This window comes from Dermacentor andersoni, chromosome 7, assembly GCF_023375885.2.
Source record: "Dermacentor andersoni chromosome 7, qqDerAnde1_hic_scaffold, whole genome shotgun sequence".
NCBI lineage: Eukaryota > Metazoa > Arthropoda > Arachnida > Ixodida > Ixodidae > Dermacentor > Dermacentor andersoni.
Window position 1 is genome coordinate 106,346,097 of NC_092820.1, and position 24,826 is coordinate 106,370,922.

At 47.1% G+C, this 24,826-nt stretch overlaps 1 protein-coding gene across 7 annotated transcripts in view; it reads left to right on the forward strand.

Moving 5' to 3' along the window:
- The window catches only part of Afti (aftiphilin), a 28,773-nt gene extending 4,416 nt beyond the window's left edge, over window positions 1-24,357 (forward strand). For 3 of the 7 annotated variants that reach the window (XM_050181201.2, XM_050181202.2, XM_055072550.2), the window contains exons 2-7: window positions 685-1,451; window positions 5,338-5,462; window positions 14,971-15,085; window positions 17,650-17,781; window positions 18,633-18,792; window positions 21,351-24,357. In XM_050181201.2, the coding sequence (XP_050037158.1) occupies window positions 735-1,451; window positions 5,338-5,462; window positions 14,971-15,085; window positions 17,650-17,781; window positions 18,633-18,792; window positions 21,351-21,583 (1,482 nt within the window). In that variant the 5' untranslated portion in view covers window positions 685-734 and the 3' untranslated portion in view covers window positions 21,584-24,357. Of the gene's footprint in view, window positions 1-684; window positions 1,452-5,337; window positions 5,463-14,970; window positions 15,086-17,649; window positions 17,782-18,579; window positions 18,793-21,350 lie in introns of those variants that run through there. The other 4 variants (XM_050181203.2, XM_050181204.2, XM_050181205.2 and 1 more) reach the window with 4 other exon arrangements.
- The last annotated feature ends 469 nt before the right edge of the window (window positions 24,358-24,826 follow it).

Here is a 24,826-nt window from a genome sequence, read left to right on the forward strand (position 1 = left end):
GATCGGATGCAGCACACTTCTGTGGGAGAAGCATCTGTTGCATTCGTTGCTCCTCACCGACCGTAGGCCCCTTGCTACTCTTTGTTGCAGGTTCAATTTGTTTACTGGCATGCTTTGCTTGTCCTTGTCTTGGAACAGTCCACGTAGAAGACATGTACCAAATGCATCCGTATGCATGATGCATAACCACTTAAACGTTGTAATATTTGTCACAAGTCGTATTGTGGATTATGTGACTTGTGCACACACAGTGAGCAAAGTCATTACTCAAAATACGAATCAGTGTTTCAAACATAAGAAATTGTATTTATTTATGGCATCCATGTTATTTGACGGTCACCTGGCAGGCCATCTGTTGCAGCTTCACAGTACTTCAGAACCATATTTCTATCCCATTGGTCACTTGTCACAGTGGCGGTGACGTGATGGAGAGCGCAAGGTGATGGGCTCAATTCCTCACCATGGTGGCCTCATTCCATTGTAGAGGCAATGCAAAAATAATAGCGTACTTAGGTTTAGCTGCGTGTTAAAGAACACTAGGTTGTCATTTAAACGACTCACCGCTGTGATGCCTCTACTCGTCACAGTATTGCATTGGTACGATAAAGCTCATTAAACAATCAAATGAATTGCTATGGAAATGTTCATGACTGCGATTGTAACTGTGCGCTGATCTGTTTGCAGAATCTTGCCCCGTGGGGGGTCCAGGATAGGAGGCATTACCCTGATCCACCATGGCAGAACTCGAGGCGACCCCTTTGCCCGAGGGCAACGGTCTTGGCCTGCAGGGCGTAGTGGCCGCCACTAAAATTGATGCTGGCAGCTGCGATCCGCCCCGTGACCCCAACAACTTCGACGACGGTGACGACGACGACTTTGGACACTTTGCCACTGCCACCACAGCACCTCCAGCGTCTGCAGCAGACGTGAAATACATTCCAGCAGCAGATGATGCGGTCACCTCTGAGGTGGCCGTAACATGTGATCGCACCAACGGGACATTGTTGCCCAATCAGTGTTTAGGTGACAGTGATGATGACAGTGAGACTAGTCAGGACACCAGCGGGCTTGCACGCCGAGCTTCGGCAGAACTGCCATTCTCCAGCGAGACCAGTGGCGTCAAGAGGGAGGACAGCTTTGATGACTTTCAACAGGCGCAGGCTGTAGTGCCACCATTCGAGGCGGCGCTTGCACCAGTGGATGAAGGAAGTGATTTCGCTAACTTTGAGCAAGCATGTGACGCAGTGGGGGCAGATAGTTGTGAGTGGGGTGACTCCAAAGGGGGTGGTTTTGCGGACTTTGCAGCTTTTGGGGATGCGTCGAAGACTGCCGTGGAGGATGGTGACTGGGCTGATGATGGTTGGAAGTCATTTGCTGGTGCAGAGGACAGCGGAGCGACATCGGTTGTGTTACCTGTAGTATTGCCACAAGAAGAGACTGTCTCTAGTCAGGTGCGTATTGCTTTTTCCATTTTCATTATCCATTTGCCTTGTGATGTGTAGGGGAACATTGTAGGGCAATAGGAAATGATTGTCTAACTAGAGAAACCTTCTTTTGCAATTGGGTTCAATAACGGCAGAAAGAAACAAGGGAAGTGGTTTTCGTTCTTTAATTTCAGGTCCAAACCTCGGCGCTGGTAAGGCAGTGTGATATCAAGGATTTCAAAATGTTTATTTTATATTTAGATTGTGTTTGCTCAGGAAATGTCTCAAAACTTGCTAGGTTGAGCCTTTGCTTCTTGTAGAATACATTATTGTCGTTCATTCGTAAACAGTTCTGTAGCCCCAAGCGAGCGCTGTCAAAATCCATGACGCTGTGTGGCACTCAAAATGAACTTCGGGAACTATCATTTGCCATCATTTTGCAAATAAAAATAAAATCCATCTGTATTCATCTTTACAAAAAACAGCTTGAAACTTAGCAACCATGTCTCTTGTGAAAGTCTAAGGAGATCTAGGGAAACCTTTATCCGCATTAATGAATTGACTTGTGCAGCACTGTTTCTAGTTTGAAATGATATACAGCATTATGAAGGCAACTGATGTCAGTCACAGTCTGGATAAAAAGGACAAGACCCACTTCACCTGCATTATTTCGTTAAGGGTCAGTCAATCAAGCGTGCTACCGTAGAGCTGCATCCATTGCCTCAGGTGCAATGTCTTAATGGATCCCTTACCAGGCCCCATTGCCAACTTTAGTTACAAGTTGTAGTTGTAACTAAAGTTACAACTGTTACAAGTTGTAGAGGGCACCCTACAACTTTAGTTGTAGGGTGCCCTCTAGGGAGCATCTTGTAATGCGAAGCTTTCTTTGCTAGCCACCCCGGACTTTCCTGACTATTGCTGCCACCTGATGCTCCAGAATGGCAGCGTCATCTAGGAGCTATGGCTCACACTACTTTGCCCGCATTAGTGGAAGGTAGAGGGGGGAAGCTTACCTGCGCATGCAGGTCGTTGCCCGCTGGCAGAGAGCACGAGGTGGCCGCTACATGGAGAGCTGCAATAAGATGGGAAAGAGGGCACCGGAGGAGACGGCCTCACGTTGTGCATGTATTGCGCAGCCTGGCAACCGCGTGGACGGTCGCATCTGCGCCTCCAAGGGTGGGTCGGGTGCACCAAACAAATGGCGCAGAACCCATGCTTGCCTCTATCAACCCCTGGACACTGGTTACGTTAAAGGTGCATTGAATTGCAAAGCTCCTGGTTTGGGGCATCCTTGAGTCGGATGAGTAGGTGCGCGTGAACACTGCCTTGTAAGCTCCTCTCTATGTAGACTGGAACAGGGCACATTGGTATCTGCTTCATTTATTTTACAATAATTTTTCAAATTATATCATGATTAGAGGACATTGGAGGAAGTGAAACGTTGCATTGACATGCTGCCAAGAGGCGAGCTTTACTGCCTCTTGTACTTTCCCCCTTCGCCTCGACTAGTGTCACCCACTAGCGACATTCTTTCCCTGCTTTCTCGCATACTGCAGCTGCGGAAATGCCTGATGTTTAGGTCACGAGCCCCGCCTCCTTTTTTTTTTTCTATGCGGCACACTCTCAGTTGCAGTGTTGTGCATTCCACATTGGACGATTTACCAAAGTTGTGCGCCTTAGTCCCTGACGATGCAGACACCGCGTCTTGCTTAGAGGCATTTGTGCATGTGACCTTGACTCTAGCTGGAAGCGAGGCTCCCTCAAGAGGAAAGACGTGTGGACTTCTGTTTGAAGTTTTAGCTGTTCTTGCGCAGTTCAGTTGTTTATACTTTGCAAGGATGATTGCTACCGCGTGATCTGTGCCTTGTGCTTGTCCGTTTACAGTGTCCCAAACATGGTGGCGCATCCTTTAAATGGACACTAAGGGGAAGCATTAAATCAAATTAGACTGATATATTAGTATAGGAGAGGGGAGCACGCATCCCTTCCTCAAGCTTGGCCGTGGCTGTGCATAACGCAGCTAAGCGCATAGACCGTTCACGCGGCCTTTCTTGGAGCTCATTTGTGGCGGATGCAAAGATTGGGCCAGGCAAGCTAGCTGGTCACTTCATGTGCACTGTCTTTCTACTTGCCTAGTGTTGGAGGTTGCGTAATCTCAAGTTTCAGAGACGTGCTGAAGCGCGAAGCAGCTCGAATCGTTTGCTTCCCTCTGTTTGCACTCTTCATCAAGCCAGCGTTGTGACAGCGAGTGTTCATGGTCATTGAGTGAGATTTCTTTGTGCTTGCCTGCGCCCGTGTGACACCATGCTTGTTAATTTAGTTAGAAAGTGAATGTTTACTGTAATTTATCCAGCCAATAAGACTACGAACCTTACTTTGTGTAGATTAATAGTTCGCTATTGCTGACGGTTGTTCGCCTTTTGAGCAAAACTGCAACATTTTGCTTTGAGGCGTAACTATAAGTGATTATAAAATAAAAGTTACCTTCCATACAACTCACAGGAATAGACAACACTTTCCTTGCTTTCTTTTCAGCCAGTAATTCGCAATTTTTGTTTCTCACATTGTATTTTACTGGCTACACTTTGGAGGTCAGCTGGAAGTATGTTCAGCCATGGCAGTAAGCAGCCACCAGCAGCACAGCCTGTGTGGAAGCCCCTGAGCGGCCATACGACCAGACCATCACTGGGAACATGCAGGCAGCTTTCTTGATGTACAGTAGAACCTCGTTGATACGTTCCCGTTACGTACATTTTCATGGTGCCAACGTTCGCAATCAAGAACACAGAGTTACGCTCATCTTTTTACAGCTTACCGGTTCATACATTCCGGGAAAACAAAATTTTTTGGCAACAATGTTCAGTACATTGCCAAACTGCGATCGTATGGTATGTTCTCTGGCTGCTAGATCCCATGTAAACAAAGAAATGCGCGAGGTGCTCGCAATCGAAAACAGCACGCCGTGGCAGCTTCACCGTAATACGCTCCCACATGTCTCACATGAAAACGTCAGTGCGCTCTCAGTTTTTTGTTTCGGTACCAGCAAATCTTCTCCAGGGTCATCGCACACGGCATTCACAGTTATCGCCGCCAAACCTATTGCGATAAACATCTTCACCTATCTGTTTTACAGGGCATGGTGTGTAGTGCCATTGGTAGCGTATGTCTCACATGAAAACGTCAGTGCGCTCTCAGTTTTTTGTTTCGGTACCAGCAAATCTTCTCCAGGGTCATCGCACATGGCATTCACAGTTATCGCCGCCAAACCTATTGCGATAAACATCTTCACCTATCTGTTTTACAGGGCATGGTGCGTAGTGCCATTGGTAGCGTACGGCAAGCTTTTAATAGGCAATAATTCAAACGCGCCGCCGTTCCCTGCTGCAGGTGGCGCAATGTGGGAATCACATTTTGCTTCGGTGGCATCCGGCATTGCCCACCAGCTCAATTTCATTTCGGTTTCTCATTGCCGTCTTAAAGCACCACAAAACAGAAAAACAACAAAACGCGTTTCGGGCCGCCGGACCAGCACAGCTCAACATGGGGTTACGTCTCGTGCCGCAATGATCGGCGCGACACTTCATGTTACGTAGATGTCACCAATAGTTGAGTCCCAAATTTATTTTGTTACTTCGGGTTGTACATTTTGCCAGTTAGTACGTTTTTTTATGGTGGTTTATCCAAAACGTATGAACAAGGTTCTACTGTGTCATCTTTCAGAACGGCCAGCAAACAGACCCGCTTAATCAGCTTCGCTGTCTTTGATGTGTAAGTTGACCAGATTGGCATACATCCGTGAAGATTTTCTTTGGTTCTGTAAAAGGGTGATTTACTAATGCAGCTCCAACATCCGCTTTAGTGTTCCTTTAAACCACAATAAGCATTGCAACATTCGCACACCCACTATTTTCAGCTGGTGTCGGGAGAGGGCTCATTTGAAAACCTGCTCCAGAGTGCCTACGCCCTCGAAGAGTTGAGTCCGGTCTCTGCAGAGGATAAAGACATTGTGGCTCTCAGCTGTTGCGAGGTTCATGTAAGGTGAGTGCTTGGTGAATGTTATTGTGACATTTGATTGACATTTTGTGGGGCTGCACGTTGAGTGTAGGTCTGTGCCTAAATAATGCAGCCTTGGTCACTTGCATACGTCAGCAGCAAAGTACCTTATTTATTCGCATAATGCTTACACCCCCACATTGGCCATCACAAATTGCAAGTTTTTTCTTTAAATTTTTTTCGCTGGAGTAATTATTGCACCCTCAATATTTACTGCAGTGTCAGTCGTTTGCTTGCTTTGATGGCAGTAGTGTTGATACCGATTTTGAATAGGTTGAGTCATTGACATTATTTATCCGTTTATATTTATCACCTCTAGGTTTGGTAGTGTCTGAAAATAAAGGGTCTGCAAATAAAGGCTACTGCTTGCATAAAACCTGTTTCAAAGTAATACTTCGTTTGAGTTCACAGCGGTGAGCATGAGAACCCCGATTTACAGCCACTTTAATTTAAATTTTTCTTTTAGCACCTAGAATGTTCTAGTGTTAGGAATAATTCCCAGTGTAATAATCATACCCCCTAACTTCACCTCAGTTTCTTGTGAAAGAATGAGCTGCCGTTACGTTAACAAATAAGGTAAGCAGAACTCGCTAGGACTCGCTCACAAAATGTTTATTTTTTTATTTTATTTTCTTATTGGGGGCGAGCTTCACCACTGGAAAAGCTGATGCCACTGTCGGCGTGACGTGGCATGGGGGCTCACACCGCGTCGGCTGCTTCGGAAGCGCCGAAGCAAACTGAAGACGAAAGTTTAAAGCTCCAGCTGCGCTGTGGTTCTGATTATGTGGTGAGGTTTTCCCGCCTGTGGTATCTGCTTGACAGCATTTGAAATCACTATAATAGGTAGTGGCTGCTTTTGGAGGCGTGCAGCATGGTAGGCTACTGCTCGGTGCAGTGCCAGACATACACAACGAAGCCTGGTGTCAGCCTTATTCACACGTAGCCGGAGGACATGAAGCTGTGTGAAGCTTGGCTCGTGAAACTTAGAACTGGCAAACAGCTTTCAGCTCCAACTCGGGTATGCAGCAAGCACAGACGCGAGGAAGATTTCTGCTATGGCGTCGGGACTGCTATGTTTCGTGAATAGCAGAAAATGTGCACTGAGACGCTCGTCCGCGCCCACTGCCTGCTAATGTCATGACGCTTTATTTGATCTACAAACTTGTTGATGCTAGATTCTCGCAAGTTCACTGGAATGGAAAGGGAGCGGTAAGAAGCACATTTAAAGAAGGCATGGCACAGGGTCATGTTTGTGGTATGAATTAATGTACTGGATTACGAAAAAGAAGAAGTGGGAAATCGCACGCCGAGAACACCGATAAACATACAGTGCGTCGCAACTTGAGAAACAATATTGAAACGTCCAAGAATTCAGAAGGAAAAAAAAAAGGTTGAATCGTCGCGACGGCACATCACAGTCGCCATAGGCATCAAAGCTCTTATAATGAAATGATTTTTTAAGAGCTCTGATAGCGTCCACGCAACAACGATTGCTTGTGTGCTGTCAAATACTCATATTCTGCGACCTAAAACTCATGGCATGGTGCGAAAACGCGCTCGCAGCAAAAGCAAATCATTGTGCGCGGACATGCTGTCGTTCGCTGCAAACCCGTGCGATCGCTGCGTTGAGGCTTCATTCTGTTGTGCTCCATTCAGTTATACAGACAGCCTACTATAAGAGCATATTTCACATAGTTTGTTTTCAGCGTTTGCCTACCTTTCACGCAAGAAGCCGGTTCAGGAGACTCCATCGCGGCGACCGCGCGCAGTGGCATTCACTGTACATATGTATTCGGTTAAGGGATAGCGTTTGTAAATGATTCTGCACTTTCAGTTTGCCCAAGATTATTATTTTTACAGTACAAAACTTCCCTCGTTTTGAGAGTACTTGCAGAAATCTCCAGGAGGGCTGCCGTGGGGTGTTTTTATTGAGCGCCGTAAGCCAAACCTATGAAGAGCGTGCCGCGTTATCCCTCGTAGTACGCAAGGTAGGCGCTTCCGACAGATGGCGACTCCGTAAGTCCTCACCCCCAATATGATTAGTGTTTTAGGATACTTCACTCACTTTCGCGTGTCTATGGATCTGACCGTTTTCCTTTCATGTCAACTTCGAGTACTAATTATGTGCCGCTCTCCGTAATACAGTGGAACCCCGATTATACGACTTTCTTGGGACCACGAAAAAGCGTGGTAAAATCCGAACATAAATTCTGCCTATAAAGATACTACTTATTTCGCGCGACGGATTTACGATAAACTTCAATGTAAACTGCTAACATACTCTGCATGGCTTGGAAACCCAAATTACCAAAAAGGTAAATGCGATGAGAAATAATGCAGCAGTACAGGTACCAATCATGCTTTATTGAAACGAACCTTTACGGCACTCCACTGCCCACTGCTGCGATTCCCGTCAGCCGGCGCGAACTTTAACAAAAACCGGTAAGTTTCCTTTGGACCTTGTTTGATCCTTGAACCAAGAGCTTTCACTCAAGTTGGGCAACATCCAAACGGAGGTCCTCTGCGGCATTGCGTGAACAGATGAAGTTCCGGACGCCCTCTATGTGCTGTAGCACCTCGGCGAACGTGGTGGGCACAGGCACGGCATCTGTGGCGCCGTCTTCCTCATCCGATGTCGCAGCGGTGTCAGGACTAGGCAGAGCCTCCTCGATGGTGTCATCCAGCGACATCTCTCTGCAGATCGCAACGTTCTCATCAGCCTCCACGTACTCAGCGTAGGTCGTGGTGAGGTTTAAACCCTAGAAATCATCATTGGCGAAGCCTGCATTGGCCTCAGTGGCATCGAGGTTGTTGCGTGCCCAGCAGAGCAGGCTGTCTCTCTCTTAAAGCCACAGTGTTTGAGCGGGTTAGCAATTGTGCTTTGTGACACTTCGGTCCACGAACTGGCAATAAAATGCATGGCGTCGAGCACAGTGATCCTTTTTTCCGACTCTCTGCGCTCCATAGCCGCCAGCCGACGCTGCACTAACCGCTACCGGTACCTTTGCTTGACGCACTTAATGATTCTGGCATCCAGTGGTTGCAGCCGGCTTGTGCAGTTGGGCGGGAAAAAAACAACCTTGATGTTCCTCAGGCTGGACGTATCGGGTGGGTGGCATGGTGCGTTGTCCACGAAAAGCAATATTTTCCTCGCCTTAGCACCCATTTTGTTATCCAGCTGCTGAAAAAATTAATTTGTGAAGAGCGAGGACGTCATGCCCGCCTTTTTGTTGAAGTTGTAGCTGCATGGCAGCGTCTTCAAGTTCTTAAAGCACCGTGGCTTTGCAAACTTTCCAACATCGAGCACGGGCAGCCTCTCGGAACCGTCCTCGTTAGCACAGAATAGTGCTGTCACATGCTCTTTACCACGCTTGCCACCATGACAGCTGTCACCCTTAAACGCAAGGGCTTGCTCGGACTGCATATGGTAAAGTATACCGCTCTCATCGGCGTTGAAAACATCGCAGGGCTTGTATGCAGCAATCATCTCCAGCAGTGGCTCCATCCACTCGTTCACCATCGAAATGTCCACGGAAGTGCCTTCTCTGCAGGAGCAGCTGTACACAATCCTGTTTCGTTTTTTAAAGTGATCCAGCCACCTGTTCGATGCCTGAAAGTCGTCGATGCCCAGATGCAATGGCACAAGGTCCGCCTCTTCCTTTAGAATGGCGCCGTCAACGTTGATCGCAGAGCTCCGTGCTTGATGCAGCCACTTCCCGAGAACTTTTTCTAACTTCTCATGCTGTCCTTCTTTTGCCGCTTTCCGCTTGAGCCCGAACTTGTAGGCATTCTGCAATATCAACGCTTTGTTTGCCAGGATCGTCTTAAGCGAAGATTCGGGTATCTTAAGGTGTCGGGCAATGCTGGCTTTCGTGGCGCCACTTTTCCGCTTCCTCAATAATACTCAGCTTATCGCCGAGCGACAGAACTGTCCACTTTCGGGACATCGTGCGTCGCATTGCTCTACACAACTCAAAACCTCCACTGAACGCTGGTCGCTAGGATTACGACGAAGAACATGTGCGATAAACCTAGGCCTTTCCGTGCTACCTTGTCAGCGATCTCCTGCTGGGAAACTGGAAGGAGACAAACGCTTCCCCAATGCGATGAGAGACAACACCACCGAAAAGAGAGGGAGAAAGTGATTGTGGAGAGAATTTCGGCACAGCAAGCGTCACGGGCGGCTGCTGGTGGGGGAGAGAGAAACGAACGATGAGACGACGCAGGGAAGAAAGCTGCGCCGGAGGGAACTGGTTGAGAGGTGTCAAGCGCTCCGCATGCGGAGAGACGGAGCAAGGGAAGAGACCTGCGGCACTTTTCTTCCATCCGCCGTTCCATCCCGCGTTTCACGAGGGTCGTCGTATAACGCGGGTCAGTCATAAAATTGCATCGTATAACCGGTTTTTAATGCATTGCTTCTATAGGGACTTCGCCGGGACTGCGCTAATCCGTCGTAAAACCTGGGTCGTCGCAAAACAGGGGGATGCATAACAAGCGTTCCACTGTAGTCATCACAACTTATAAAACACATGACTGATTACATCCATCACATCATCATACATACATCATCACAGGTTGCTCATTGAATTAACGTCGCCAGTCATCTCAAAAGGATGCCAAACTCGGGTTGCAGGTCAGTTTGAACAAGTCTACTCAAGAGCGAGATTACTGACCTAAGCTTACTTGACCTTATCACTTATTCTGCACTACTTTTCCTAGAATACATGTGTTACTTATGCATGCAATGACGTTCACATGCTCGGATATCTGCTAAAATTTTGCATGGTTGCTGCCAAACAAAGGGGGGAGTCATGAAACCCAATTTTTCAGCTTGGAATATGCATTGTACATTAAACCACATGCATCCCACAGCATGCTGGTGACATTTTAAGTCTTTGTGGTCAGTAGAAAATATGCACGTAATTTTTTTTATACTGCTATAGAACCAAATAGCAGTGTGGCTGTAGTGACGGGTCGTGAAATGTGCACGGTATGCAATTAGTTTTCTTCTTCTGTGTGTATCTCAGTGGTCAATTCAAGATAGTTTCTTCAGGCATTCCCAGATTTTTGCTTTTGTATCCTGCAAGCGAAGGAATGGCAGGCATGATTTCAATATGTTTCAAGTCATAATGTTTGAAAAAGGCGAAGGGAACGAAAATGCCTGGATCGTCCATGTAATTTCTACGACAACAAAAAGCACTAGTAGGGTCGGAGAGGGGTGGCTGTACCCACACGCCTCTCTGTGCTTCTCCAAGCCAGCTCTCCTGCACCTTGAACTTGGGCACTTCGCATCATCTGGCGGAGGGCATGGTAGTTAAGCTAGATGGCACTCGGCGTTGGCATGGCAGAGGGCGACAGCGACATGGCACTCACATCCTACCCTGTTTACAACTAATATACTCCTTTTTGATTATAGCCTTTAGTTGTTGACTATTGCTGTGTGTTCTCAGCATGGAGGGGTATTTGATACCATTTTCATGTTCATATGACATCTACAAGTCACCTAACTAACCATATTTTTCTAAAGGTGATTACAAAATAATGAGATCCCAGGTACGCCAAATCCCTCTGAAGTCAGCCAAGAAGATCTTGTCTTCAAAAGTAAAAATACCTTTTCGATGGTGGGATCTGTTGTCTGTCTCCTAGACGAACAGCCTCATGCTCTAACCAATGTGCCACAATGCAAAGTGTCCTTGCATTGTTTCCCTAAAAGCACCCAAGCAGTTTTAGCATTCTGCATGCCATCCTTGAACACTGTGCTGAACCCCAGAACTGGTGACACGCAGGCAAACAACAGATGTCCCATAGATCAGTGCCATGGCTTGTCACCCGTTCGCCGTCGGCGCAAAGTCGTTGACGGGGTATTCAAGCCGGTTGGTCATTCTGTACTCAAGTAAACACAGTGAAGGTGTCAGAGTCGGGAGAAAGACAGAAAAAAAAAAGTTATCGACTGACAATGACACAAAGATTAAAAGAAACACAAAAAACACACGAACACTAACACACATGCTTTTAGTCTAGATCAATGATGAATACAAAAGAAGTACAATGAAGAGTTAACAGTAAATATAGAAATCAACACTACACAAAACACAATTAACAGTGGTCAACTAAACAGACTTCAAAAGAAAGCAAATGATGGCATACGCATGGCTGGGCACCTGCAGCAAGTCCATAAAGCATGGAGTCGACGGTAAAGCTTTCCTGAAGAACGCTGGAAAGCCGATCTCGTTGCAGTGGAGGAGATTGCTGGGCTGGGTCTCCCGGGAGACTAGGTCTGACGTCTTCCCTCGAGCAGGTGGAGCTAACTTGAGGGCAACTGGGGTGAGCTTCGTTGCAGACGTTGGTTTGTGGTCTTTTACGCCAACTAGTAACTCGCAATTCAGACGCAGCTAGGTGGCCCAGGCGATACTGGACGGCACTAGCTCCTTGACGCTTTTCAGCAGATTGTCGGCTCGGCTTCCAGACTCTAGACTGCCTGGCTCTGTCTAAAACCTGCGTTTAAATAACTTCTCCTTTCTCTAGTTCCCTGGGTTGGAGGATGGCAGATATTGGTGACAATCAAATCAAGTTCAACCATTTATATCCCGGCTCCTCCCAAGGTCTTGGCAGTGCCCCTCTTAATTGAGGGGGGACACGGCTCCTTGCGGCGAAAAAATCGCGAAAAAATCGATTTTTTGAAAATGAAATTTTCGATATCTACAGCTAATATTCCTTTAATTCACAAAGTTTTGAATCTCAGGGAAGAGTATTTCGTCCGCAACATCAATTTATAACGTCACTGTGAGCTGAATTCCGCGCAAACACAGCCCTTTTTATCGCGGCGCGTAGCTCTTTTTCTACGCGCGCGATTGCAGCCATCTTGGTCTCGTTCGAAAGAGGAGCCTTCCTTCTTTAATTTCCCGCCAAAAGTGACTCCGTCGGTACGCCAGTGACGTTGAAATCCGGGGAGAAAAAAAAGCCCGAACGCGCGATCCGATTCGTTGACTAGCGCACGTGACCAAAAACGCGTGCTGTGGTTGGCTGCGCGAGGTTCCCATCGTCTGCTCCACTCCGCAGGCGACGCGACTGCGCGTCTCGTAGGTTTGTTGGCACATGCCCAACGATGTCCGACCCACCGGGAAAGTTCGCCACGAGGCACAAGTTCGGCAAAGAGAAGAAGCGATCAGCTTATAACTTTCAAAAGCGCTCCATTCCTTCTGAAAGCATCGAGAGTAGCTCGCCGCCAACCGCAAATGATGCCGAAACCGCGGACGATGCCGAAGTAGGCCTAGCCAGCTCACAAATGAGTGAAATCGTTACGGACAGCGGCCGCGTTCGGCGTGACACTCCAATGTTGCAGCGTGCGGATTTGTTGCAGAGGAAGATGAATGCTCAAAAAAACTTCGAGTTCTTGCGTCAACGCCAGCAACAAAGCGGGTGTTGGATTTGCTCACTCGCGCCGACGGCGTTGCAGCCGCGCCAGTCGACGCCGAGGCAGGCTTCGCTATCCTCAGTAGGACTCCGTGAACGCACTGATGTTTGTCAAGTGCAAGGTGTGCGGCGGCAGCGTCGCTGTAGGCAAAAGCGAACGGTAATCTGGCCTCGCCATAAAGATCGTTATCACGTGCGCGTGTTGTGGCGATATCGCGTCGGCATGGAGCTCGACCCGCGTGAACGACAACCTTGCCGCGCGCGCGATGCAAGCCACCGGGAATCGGCGAACGGCGCTAAATAACGATGTTTTTGCCGCATTTGGGTGGCCGTGGTCAGAGCGACTACATTCCTGGTGGCTTTTAGCCACTTTCACTGCAAAATAATGCAAAATTATTTCTGTACTTTTGATTAAAAGTGAATGTATTCCTTTTTTCTCGTTTTCTCAGAACACCGACTTTTCACTTCTACACAATGTAGGGTCAGATATTGGAATTTATGCTTTAAAAATTTTCAATTCTGCTTTAGATCAGACAGTAGGGTAGCCACAATTCGAACAGTAAAGATTGAATTGCTATAAAATTACTAATATTTGATATATCAAAATAGTATTCCTACCATTATGTTCCTTATGTTTTCTAGTACTCAGGCATGTGCCAATACGAATTTTGTAGCACATTTTTCCCCCCTATTGTTTCTGCAAATTATGAACAATGACTTTCATTTATCTTCAGAACTAAATGGCCTATTGGAAAAATAATTACATATTTGAAATAACAAGAATGGAAAGTTTCATGAATATTGATGGAAAACATCATGAACATTATTTGAATTACAGTGTCCCTTCCCCCTTAAAGAAGCGAAAGTTTCATTCTTGCCTGGTTGGACCCCTGTATCATCCTTGATCAATTTAGTATTCAAGCATTTGCCGTAATCACCATGAACATGTCCTGAAATGTTTTTTCTCGTTTTCTCAAAACGACATTTTTGATGGTAGTGTAGTTTTGGAGTGATGATATCTCTGGTTCTACTCATCTTATTGCAATAATTCTTTTTGCGTCAGAAAGGTGGACAAATTGGGAGTGCAGTAGGCCTAATATGTGAACAAATATCATTACAGAAATTTTGAAAAAGTAATTTCTCCAGGGTTTCACTAATGCCTTCTGCTTACAAAAGTTTGACATGCTGTAGCTTCGGCATAAATCAGTTTAGAACATTCATTCTTGTAGCACTGCAACCTCTGATCACTCAACATCATTTTGATGTGCCAGCCTCCTTTTTAACAGCCAGCATTGTAGAGAGAACTTGCCTCCAAATTAGTCCATACAAAAAAACATGAATTGCTTATATTTTGAAAAGTACTTGTTGCATGGGAAAACCAATTGAATATTTAAAATCAGCATGTCAAAATACATAAGTGATGGAAGTTTTATCAAATTGTGGCCACAAATAAAAAATGAGAATTTAGGTGGGGTGTCCCCCCTTAAGGGCGAGGGAACGGGTGATTCCTGCCTGCATTTAGAGGTTGCGCACTCGTATTGCACCACGTGCGCACACCTTTGAGTCCATGGGGGGCCTCTATTGTTCGTTCATAAACATAGGAGAAACGACGGCAGCCGGTCATATGGCGCTGTTGGCACACATACACTGACAGCAATTCGTGGACACGGGATCGCACAGAGGCACCACATGTACTGTCAGCACTTCATGGACACAGGATTGCACAGACACCACATACTTTGGAGTATTCGCACCCCCGCCTTCTTAGTAAGCTTCTCAATGCACACGCGGGGCAGAGAATACGCAGGGGTTCCTACAAAAGGCTGTCGGGGCGTCATGGTCGCACCGACGACAAAAAGACAATAATCCTTAAACCTGCTTTCGACCCTTTTCGGACGCTTGCCCGAGTGGCCGGCAATAACCGTCTTGCTCGTTGGTTCCTATTACTACGACACTTTTGGCGCCCGTTGTTCAGTGCTTCGCCGAATCGAATAATGCCGCACTGTGACAATCAGAATCTGTGACCTGCTCCATGGTGTGAATCCACCATTACTTCTAATAATTTTGTGTCCTGGTGCAGGCTGTGGGAGCAGCTCCAGGATTTGGACCGTGCCCCATCACTGAAGTTCAGCTGGAATGGCTCACAGTCATGTCAGCACCTGCTGCAGAGCCTGTCCATTGACTCTAGGAATATTGTGAGTAATAGCAGGCAGCTGAAAGTGCCCGAGTGGGCCCTTCCTAGCGAGTTCCTTTTACAACACCTTGCCCACCATGGGCTGCTGGGCAGCTGCTTGGTATTTCTACATTGTTCTACAGGAAGCTTTGTTGTTTGGCTGAACTGCCATTCTGTCACTTATGTCAAATGCAATTACTTCATAGCTTCATTGGGACATTCACCATTGTCCATGATGAGAAACATTACAGCGAATGTCTCATCAGCATGTAAGGGGAATCGGGAGGTGTTTGTAGGGCCAGCTACCAAAAAATGTCCTCGCATGGCTGCATTATGCGAAGGACGCCCGAGTATGCGCAAAAGGCATGCCTCCGCCTGCTGAGGGATGGGTCTGCCCATCGAAACTACCCCCTTGGCCGGGTGATTTCTCCAGAGGGCCTCGTACCTGGAGCACTCACCCACGACCGGTGCCGAATGGTTGCAGTGGCTTCTGTGTTGCACGTTGGGCATCATCTCCATATTGGCATTAACTGTACCGTCAGCGTCTTTAGAAAGATGTCCGCTGTTGCTGGGTTCTTGCCAATGTGCGAGCTTGTCTAGCAGACTCGCAGTACTGCATAAGTTTGTAGAATTTGCTATCACTGCAAGCACAGTATAGTAAAACCTCATTTAACAAAGTTAAAGGGGAGGCCGAAATTGATTTATTTATATCCATTAGTTCATTACCGTATAGACTCGTCTAGGAGCCGTGCCCTTGTAAGCGCTGCACGCCCAACTTGACAGCCCAAAATTTGGTGTAAAAAAATTTCCATCGGAGAAGCATTCGTATTCAGTGCACCAGTGCTGCCCGCGTATATCGTCAAATTTTCGCACAGTGCTCACTTCTGCAAGCCTCTACTAGATTGCAAGAGCTTTGCATTGACCTCTGATGCAATGGTACATTTGGGGATCCAGGCTCTGCAGTAGTCGCCGGCTGCGCCAGCACCATTTTGACCTAAAGGTTCGGTCGCGTGTAAAGGCCACACCTTGTCAAAATTGTGAAATAGAATTGTGGCCCTTAGCCGAGTCTATATGGCACATCCGTTATTGCCCTTTTCTGCAATATATGCCCAGTGGGATTCAGAGCAATAAACATGCTTAAAAGACGATGACATTGCATCCCGCGGAACCGCTACACGGCCACGTACGTGATGAAATTTTAATAAAACAGCAAAGGAATCTTCGGTGTGCACAACACATGACTTCTTAGCACCTGACGCAACTGCCTTTATGGTAGCTGCCTTCTATTTCACTGTGATAGTCTTTCATGCTACCATGCGAATTGAGTGCGTCATGTTCCTGTAGCACGTGGCACAGAACACTGCGGGGCTACTATGCAGCTGATCGAGGCTGATCTGCCGCTCTCACGTAGCTCCGCTACGTAGCTTCGCTCTCACGTAGCTCCTCAACAAACAGCTCCGCTGTTTGTTGAGGGGGCCGACGAATCTTCCTGCGCCGGCCGAATTTGGGCCGTACCCCACCAAAAGTGATATATTTGGTGCGTAAAGGTGTCTTCACATGGGAGACGTTCTCGCGGGAGATATAGGTGGGGTAAAGTGGCACCAGTTTTTTCCCGTAAATTTCCCGTAAATTTTCCCCGCTCGTACAGACAAGGCAGCTGGGGAAAGAGATCACTGTTAGCAGACTACTCTGGTAGCTTGTTGTATGCCTTGTTGTACGCTTTGCATGCAGTGTCCCAAAGGCACAAGAATTGTTCAGCCAGTGAAAAAAAAAATTTAGTAATCGTCCCTTAATTTCACTATCGCAGTGGCACACATCACGTGTCTTCGCAAATGTAAAGGGCTGCCAACCACAGCAACAAAGCGATTGCGATATGGCAATGACCCTCTGGAGCAGCAACTTAATCAAAGTTCTGAGGCACTGGCATAAAATTCTGCTGCCTCCCCCACCAAGCGGGGATAGTTTGCTCCATTCATACAGAATGTCCCCTCTTCCTGGGTATACGTGGTGGTGGCCCACCATCTGGCAAAACCAGGACGCCATTGACACGTATTGCACACTCCCCACGCCAACAGCTGGGCTTTCTCGCCTGTGTGAATGCTGCTTAAGGGTTGAGTATTTTTTAGTTTTGGACACAAGTCTAGTTGATTATATGTATTGGCAGGACAATTTTATTTCTTCAAAATGATGTTTTAAATACATGGATCTCTATGGAGATTTCAAGGGTAATTTCACTTACTTTGTTATATCCGTTATTTCATTATATCCCATTTTGTTATGACAAGGCTTGACTCTAGCAACATTGGTATGTTGTAAATTCATGGATTCACTAATCTGCATCTCAAAGATTACATCTTTGTTAACGATTCTCTACAACAGCTGGACATTCTAACAGGTTCTCTCTCCCCTCTCACTGTATGCATCCTCTATGCTGTCTCTCCCGTGCTGTCCTCCACTAACAACTACCACTGCTGTGTCGCTGTGCCGCCCACTAACCCTGCCTGCTGCTGCTGTTGTCGTTGTCCTCGTGGCTGACCTGTCGGGATGGGTGTGGTGGTCCCGTGGTGGGGCCGACATGTGCGGCAGCTGCGTAACCCGTCAGTGCCGCTGTTTGCCTCCCACCTGGGTCTGCTGGAGCCCCAGCGGGGCGGCACGGCCAGCCCCTCTGCGGAGGAGCCAGCGTCCTCCACGCCTGTCCCTCCTCCGGCCTGCTCAGAGGTAACCTGTGGCTAGGAAAGGACGCATGGCCTGCGCCAACTCCCTAGCACGTCGGGATGGCATAGAATGCACAGAATGAAAAATACAGTTGACTTCCATTATTTCGACCCAAACGTGGCCGATGAAATTGCTCAAATTGTCCAGCCAGTCAAATTCAACGAGGGCAAAAAAACTCTAAAACACACTGCTGATTTTGATAAATGGCATGTGCCGCAGGACTAGCTAATAAAGTGGTTGGTCTAGGTGTAGGCCACCAGTTCCATTTTCAACTGTTGTGGTGTCATTTGATAAATGCAGAATATTAAGCGTGCAAAGCACCAGTTCATGTAGATAGCGATAAAGCACAGCGTGAGAGTGATGATGCTTGCCTTTAATAAACTTCCATTCTACTCCTTTCAACTGCCTATCTTTATTGCTGAGAAATCGGGTGTGCATTAGGTTTCTGCTTTGTTTAGGAGCTCTAATGTCTTTTGCATGTTTGTTTTCTATTTGAACCCACAAAAGATGGTTGCGCATTCAATTTGAAAGTGGGGGTGGGGGTCAAAATAGGGCGATTGTTGCCAAATGAATCAGCAATATGTTTTGGAATTTTTTTCTGCCTCTTTCAATCAACCCGCCGGATAATCGGATCAGTTTTCTCTGTCCCATCAAGGTCAATAACGGACGTTGACTGTCTACATGGTGATTGATGGGGGCAGGTTCAAGGTATTGTTATGCCAGGAGCATGGGGCATTGTGACCAAGTTATTGAATTCTCATTACATGGCCAACGCATACTTTGTTGCTCTGGCCACCGTAGATATGGCTTTTGCTGTCGAGACATGCCCGGGTTCTGACGGCCCCTATGCGCAGCAGGCCGGTGCGGACAGCGCCATTCCTCCGGCTCAGTTTGACTGGACTTCGAGCGGCCTGGTAAACCCTTTGGAGCAGCCGGCTGCCTCGACGTTGCTGGACCTCGAATTTCTTTCGAGCCTCTCGTCGGCCACCGTGGGCAGCAGTCCTCCAACGAGCAGTGAGTGTATCTCCAGGGCTGTAAAGCCTTTTTTCTTTTGTTCATTCCTTGGGGGTAAATCTGGTGTTATCACCTGTGCGACTTTGTTAGAAGGTGCTGTAGCACCATGTAACTGCTAGGATGTGGATGGTCCAGCTGGTTTCCAGATGGTCACAGTGACTGTGGAAATGTCCGAATAAACAGGTGTCCGAAAAATCAGATTAAGAAAAAAAAATGAAATTCTTTATTTCCATGCACTTATTCGGACTTGGCAGTAAGCTTGAAGAAATCGTGAATCTGCCGTTGCACGCTGTTCCGTTTGTGTGCAATCAGATTAGCCTGAATCTCAGAGAGGGTCGTATGGTCACTATAGGCAGCTGAAAGCACAGTCACTGCTTGTGCACGCTCCGTATGCGACGGCAGCGTAGCACATGGTGCGTCATCTTCCGACTCGGAGTCATCGTCCGGCGGTGCAGCAGAAACCTGACGAATGATCTCGCCGTCGTCGAGTTCTGCTCATGTCAGTACAGCAGTGCCAGCACCTGTGAAACTGTCAAATGAGACAATGTTCGGAATCGCAATGCAACCACTGCGCAGGTCTCGGCAGACATTTTCCGCGTCAGTAGGGAGTACATCAGAAGGCGACAAATCTTAGGCCTCCCGGCACCCGCATGCTGGCATTCCCCAGCGCAGTCTGCGCGGGCACTGTCAGCGCCATTAGACACTTGACGCTATGTTTCCGTATGTCGTGTTGCATCACCGCAACCTCGACACAGCACGCAAACATCAGCACGCCATCACGCCGACACCAGTCGCACAAACGAAAAACGTGGCCTACTCGCAGCGCCGTGCCAAAAGATGCAAATCAGCTGCTGGATTGTCTTGACATAGCTTACTAAGCTGAAACCGGAACTGCTGTAGAGCCACTCTGTCGAACCAGGCAGAAACGATGATGAGCGGGGATTTGCAGTAGCGCCACTTCGTGGGGCAGCAAGGAGGCTCCGTTCAAAACAAAAATGGTGTTCAGCAAGTCGAACCATGCACCGGTCAGAGTCGGTGCATGGTGCTCTCGATCGAGTTGGCTCAAGGAGTGTCCGAAAAATCAGATGAGAGGTTGCAAGGTGTCCGAACTTTCGGCACTTGTAATACATTATGGTCTATGGGGAGAATGGCGGTGCCACGAAGCAGACCGAATAATCAAGCATGTCCAAATTTTTGGAGTCCGGAAAATCAGTCGGCGACTGTATACATGGCGTATACTAGAACGTGCACGTGCCTGCTAAGATAGGGCTTTCTTGGAATGAAGTGCTCATATAAAGCTTCGCTTCTCTTGTAAGATGTCTCGCATTAGTGTTTGCTCTCTTGTGCTGAAATGAGTGAATGAAAAAAAAATGGAAACATGATTGATGCCATGGCAAGTGTGGTTCTTCACAACTTTCCACATGGCAACGTGCCGGCGCTGTTCACAGTCAACACAATTGTACACCCTAGCACTAGTGCTTACACTTTAATTTTAAATGAAGCTACTAGCTAATATTGCAGAAGAAACAACATTTCGCGCACCATTTCAATGGAATCTAAAATATTGTGTCATGCAAACTGGCGGGCACCAGGCATGTGCAATTCAAGGTGTTCCAGCTCTTTGTGGCATTCCCACGTGTGCATCACCGCCATGAATCCCCCCTAGTTAATTCTGCAAAAGCATCCTCACGGTAGCGCCTGAAGCTCTTTTTGCTATTCATGTGGGTTGAAGTCTTTGAAAACTCTAGGCATTTGAGTGTACCTTGCAGGGCTACTGTGGGCGACAGCCTCGGGACCAGTGGTGAGCGCAAGCCTACTAAGCTTTTTTGCAAACAGTGATTGAAATGGGGCAAGTCCGTGAAGCTCGTTAGATGCGGTTCACATATATGTTAGTGCAGCTTAGAACAGTTGTGAACACTATCCAAAAACTGCCTTAGATTGTCTGTAAAAGTTGCTCAGTTTGATTGTCGACGGCTCCTGTGCCTCCACTTCATCTGCAGTAAAAAATTTGCATCAGTTTGGAAGGTGCATACAATGGCAGCAGGTGTTAATGTGTTGGTATTTAACTGCAGAGAGGTTAATTTGAACGAGTTTCGTAGCATTGTGAATACAGAGTGCTGCAAATATGCAAATGCCACAATGGCAATTTTGTCCAACCGAAACTCGGTTGGTGGAGTACACATCGCTACAATCGTCATTCAGTAAGGTATAACGGGAGCCAGTGGGAATAGACTTTCACAAGAATAGACTGTCTAGTTACTTGGTGCATGATCAGTGACTTGCACTACGTGAGACATGCAGAGACACATGCGCACATACAGCCTTATTAAATGTGTGCACATATATATTTCTTAGCACTGGTAACCAGCACTATGCGTACGTGTGCGTCCCCCTGCATCCCGCCATCATGTGCTGCGAGCCATTGGTCTCCTTATTTTTGTACTATTGCACAAAGGATACACGTTTTTCATCTGGGATACACCTTGTAAGGTATATCCCACATGAAAAATTGAGTGCTACGATACTGACAGCTGTGGTTCATTGTTGTTGACTACCAGGTCTGGAGAAAGAATTCCTGGGGTTGAGCGGTTCTGAGGAAGCACCAGTGTTGTCGCAGTCTTCTGCACCATCAAAGCTACAGGAGCTGTTACGGAACAATGTGTCCACCCTGTCGTCAACACGCCGTCGGCCCTCGCTGCTCAGCGGCGAAGCCCAGGCCATCTTGGATAGACTCCCAGACCTGTCGTTTATGCAGGCGCGCGTGCTCATGTTTCCGGTGCACTTGGACTGATCCTTATATATGAACGTGTGGGGCCTGAAAGCTACTGTCCCCATATTTACAATGTAGGGGAGAGGAACTTGACATGGCCCTCAAATCATGAGCTGATGGTTGAATTTGGTATTAGTGCTCGGCCCATTGGCAGGGCCACCTGTTGTGCCGAGAGGAGGTTGTGCTACGTTGACAATTCCATTCTTCGATTTGTTCAAATGTGTTCGGCGTGTTTTAATTAGTGCCATCAGTGCACATTCTTTTTGCGAGGAGTATTTAGGAACTAGATGTATGCGTATGTGTTTCTTACCACCGATAACTTATTTTGTTTGTGTTAAGAGCAAGAGCACAAGTGGCAGACTACTAGGGTTTAGGGGGTGTGGTCTATTAGATAAGGGAATATGTACTACGTCAGTGCAGCACACATCAGTGCTGGTCATATCCCGACACAAAACACAACTTGGTGCTTTGGTCATCTCTCTCTAAGTGCTGAAACGATAAATGCTCCTGCCTTTGCGCCTATATGTGTTCTTGTGTTTTCTCAGCTCTTTCTGCGCTTGCCTAATAAATGGTGGAATATGGTGGAAGTGCATGTGATGGTACTTTCCTTGTGGCTTTCAAACACTTGGCCTTTGTGTAATGTACCGTGTTTACACGATTGTAAGTCGACTCGAATGTAAGTCGACCCTCCCATATCGCATGTGACGGGGAAAAGAAAAAGAAGAGCATACCCAAGGGCGCATTCCATAACAAAAATTTATTGGTAGCTGGCATGGTCACTGGACTACTCATCTTCACTTGTGCCATCGTCCTCACTAGTGCTGCCATTGTCATCCTTGCTATGTTCCCACAGCGCGTCATCGTCCAGCGAAATTCCACATTTGGCAAACGACTGCACCACGACATCTTGTGGAACAGCAGCCCACGCCGAATGCACCCAAGCACACACAGCCGTCAGGGAGGCTCTTCTGACAGGTCCGGTTGGTGTAAGTTCACTGTCTTCTGCCGCCAGCCACTCATACTCACGGCGGAGCAGGTCCTTGAAAGGCGAAGATCCGGGCATGTTTCATGACTATGTCGCACTTCACTGGCAGGGACAGATCACGCGTTTCTGCAACGTACACCGCAAGCTTGGCCTACAGCTCCGGAAAGCATCCAGACTTCGGCCAGTGGGAAATTCTCTTGCTGTCACAAGTGAAAATTTTGCTTCGCCACAGTCGCCACTCTCGCACCACCTGTTCAGAAACATCAAACTTGCGGCCTGCTGCGCAGTGATTTGTGTCTTCGGCGTAAAGGATGGCAGCCCTCTTGAACGCTGCTGTGAACGAGCGCCGAATGTTTAGTGGGCCTGGAGCACTCATGACTGAGGAAGCATGGAAGTAGCTCATAGCTGGCAGTCAAGTCAAATGCGTCAGACTAAGAGCTACAGGGAAAGAGAAACAAACACGTGAGCGGTGTCTGCTCTTTCATGAACTATCGATACTCCCCGCTAGCGTTGCCATTATAAGGGTGCTGCCGCAAATGGAACAGTGGCACTTCCGTCAACTATTGTCACCCCCCCATGAGTGTTGTGTGCACTGTAAAACTCTCAAAAATGTTGAAAAACCCTTCCGAAAAGCAAACAAACGCACGGTATAGCGAAAAGCTATGGGTAGGGCCATAGAGCAAACAAAATTGTAACTACGCTGTAGCTCTCCTGATGTCTTGTTGGTCTTGCTTTTTTTTGCCGTGCCATGTATGTTTTGGTTTTGATTGTAAGTCGACCCATGACCCCCCCGCCACTTTACATTTTCAAATTTAAAAAGATAGGTCGACTTACAATCGTGTAAATAATGTACTTAATTACTAAGGCCCTAAAGAACCTGCCCACTTGCAAATGGGCCAATTGCCCATGTTTGAATGTTGCTATCAAATCGGCAAGCCATAATCTGTTGTCTTTTATCTGCCATATTTCAGTGGGTCATTTTCATCACTTCTGCATTAAAAGAGATTATTCTGGAATTATGACAATGCATATTTCGTGTCATGTTTGTTGGAGCTTCTTTCACGAAAGCAATGTCTTTGAAGGATTATTAAAAGACGTGAAGGCTTGAAGAGTTGAGGCAAATCAGCTTTGTTTTTGAGGCACAACTAAACAAGATTGGATGTCTGGAATGAATGCTGACATTGTGGTATAATACGTGGTTTAGGTTTCACAGGAAATGTGCAATATAAAGATTTGAGCAAGGTTGCCGAGATTGTAAAGCAGTTGCAGCGACTGCTAGTGCAGCTTTTGAGGTGGTGCTGCTGGTTTCACTTCGTTCCTCCTATAAATGTTGTTGGAGCAGTGATAACCACACCAGTGTTCTCCTTGAGGTTTCTCACTGCTGCGGTCCTCTTCTCTGTCTTTGTCATCATTTAGTGATAGTCTTTCTACATGGCTTGCTAGAAATGTACTTTTTTTTTTCAAGGAAATTTCTTGCTTGTGATAAGTGCTAGGTTTCACAAGATATTGTTATGCTATTGCCTCTGATATTGTTCTGTGACATGCAAAAACCTAGTGTTGCTAGCACAAGTTACTGCGTTGACGTGGTCTGCTGTTAATGCATTGCCATTTTGACCAAAAGGACTGTTGTTTGCATATGTAGTTGCTGTAGGAATGTACTTGTTTTTTATTATCTCTTTATTGCGGTTTTAACGTAGATCATGTGATGATCTGCATTGTGCCCGGCCAACAAATTGCTACAAAGTGTCCATTGTGCAGCTGTCACTGTGAAAGCTCAGGGCAAGCCCGGAATAAATGGTTTCACAGGAAATCTGCTGTTCCTGTCGTCAGCTTTCAGGGACATCCGTGATGTGATGCTAATACTATACACAATGAAATCCTGAGAATTCAGTGCAAGCTCAGCTCACGAAACTACACTGAACCTAAATTAAAAAGTTCTAGAATTTTATGTTCTAAAACGGCAATGTGATTAAGAAGCACCCCTTAGTGTGAGTCTCGGTATTAATTTCCACCTCCTTGGATTCTTTAACGCGTGCCTAAATCTAAGTACATGAGCATTTTGCATTTCGACCCCATGGAAATGTGGCAACTGCAGCCAGGAATCGAACCCGCAACCTTCAGCTCAGCAACAGGACGCCATAGCCACTGCGCTACTGCGGCGGGTCACACTACACCTGCACTTTGCACCTCTATGCTCCGAACCATTAAAGCTCATACGATGCTGATATGGAAAGCTTGCCTCTGCGATGACATTACTAAAATGAGCAAGTGTGATTGGC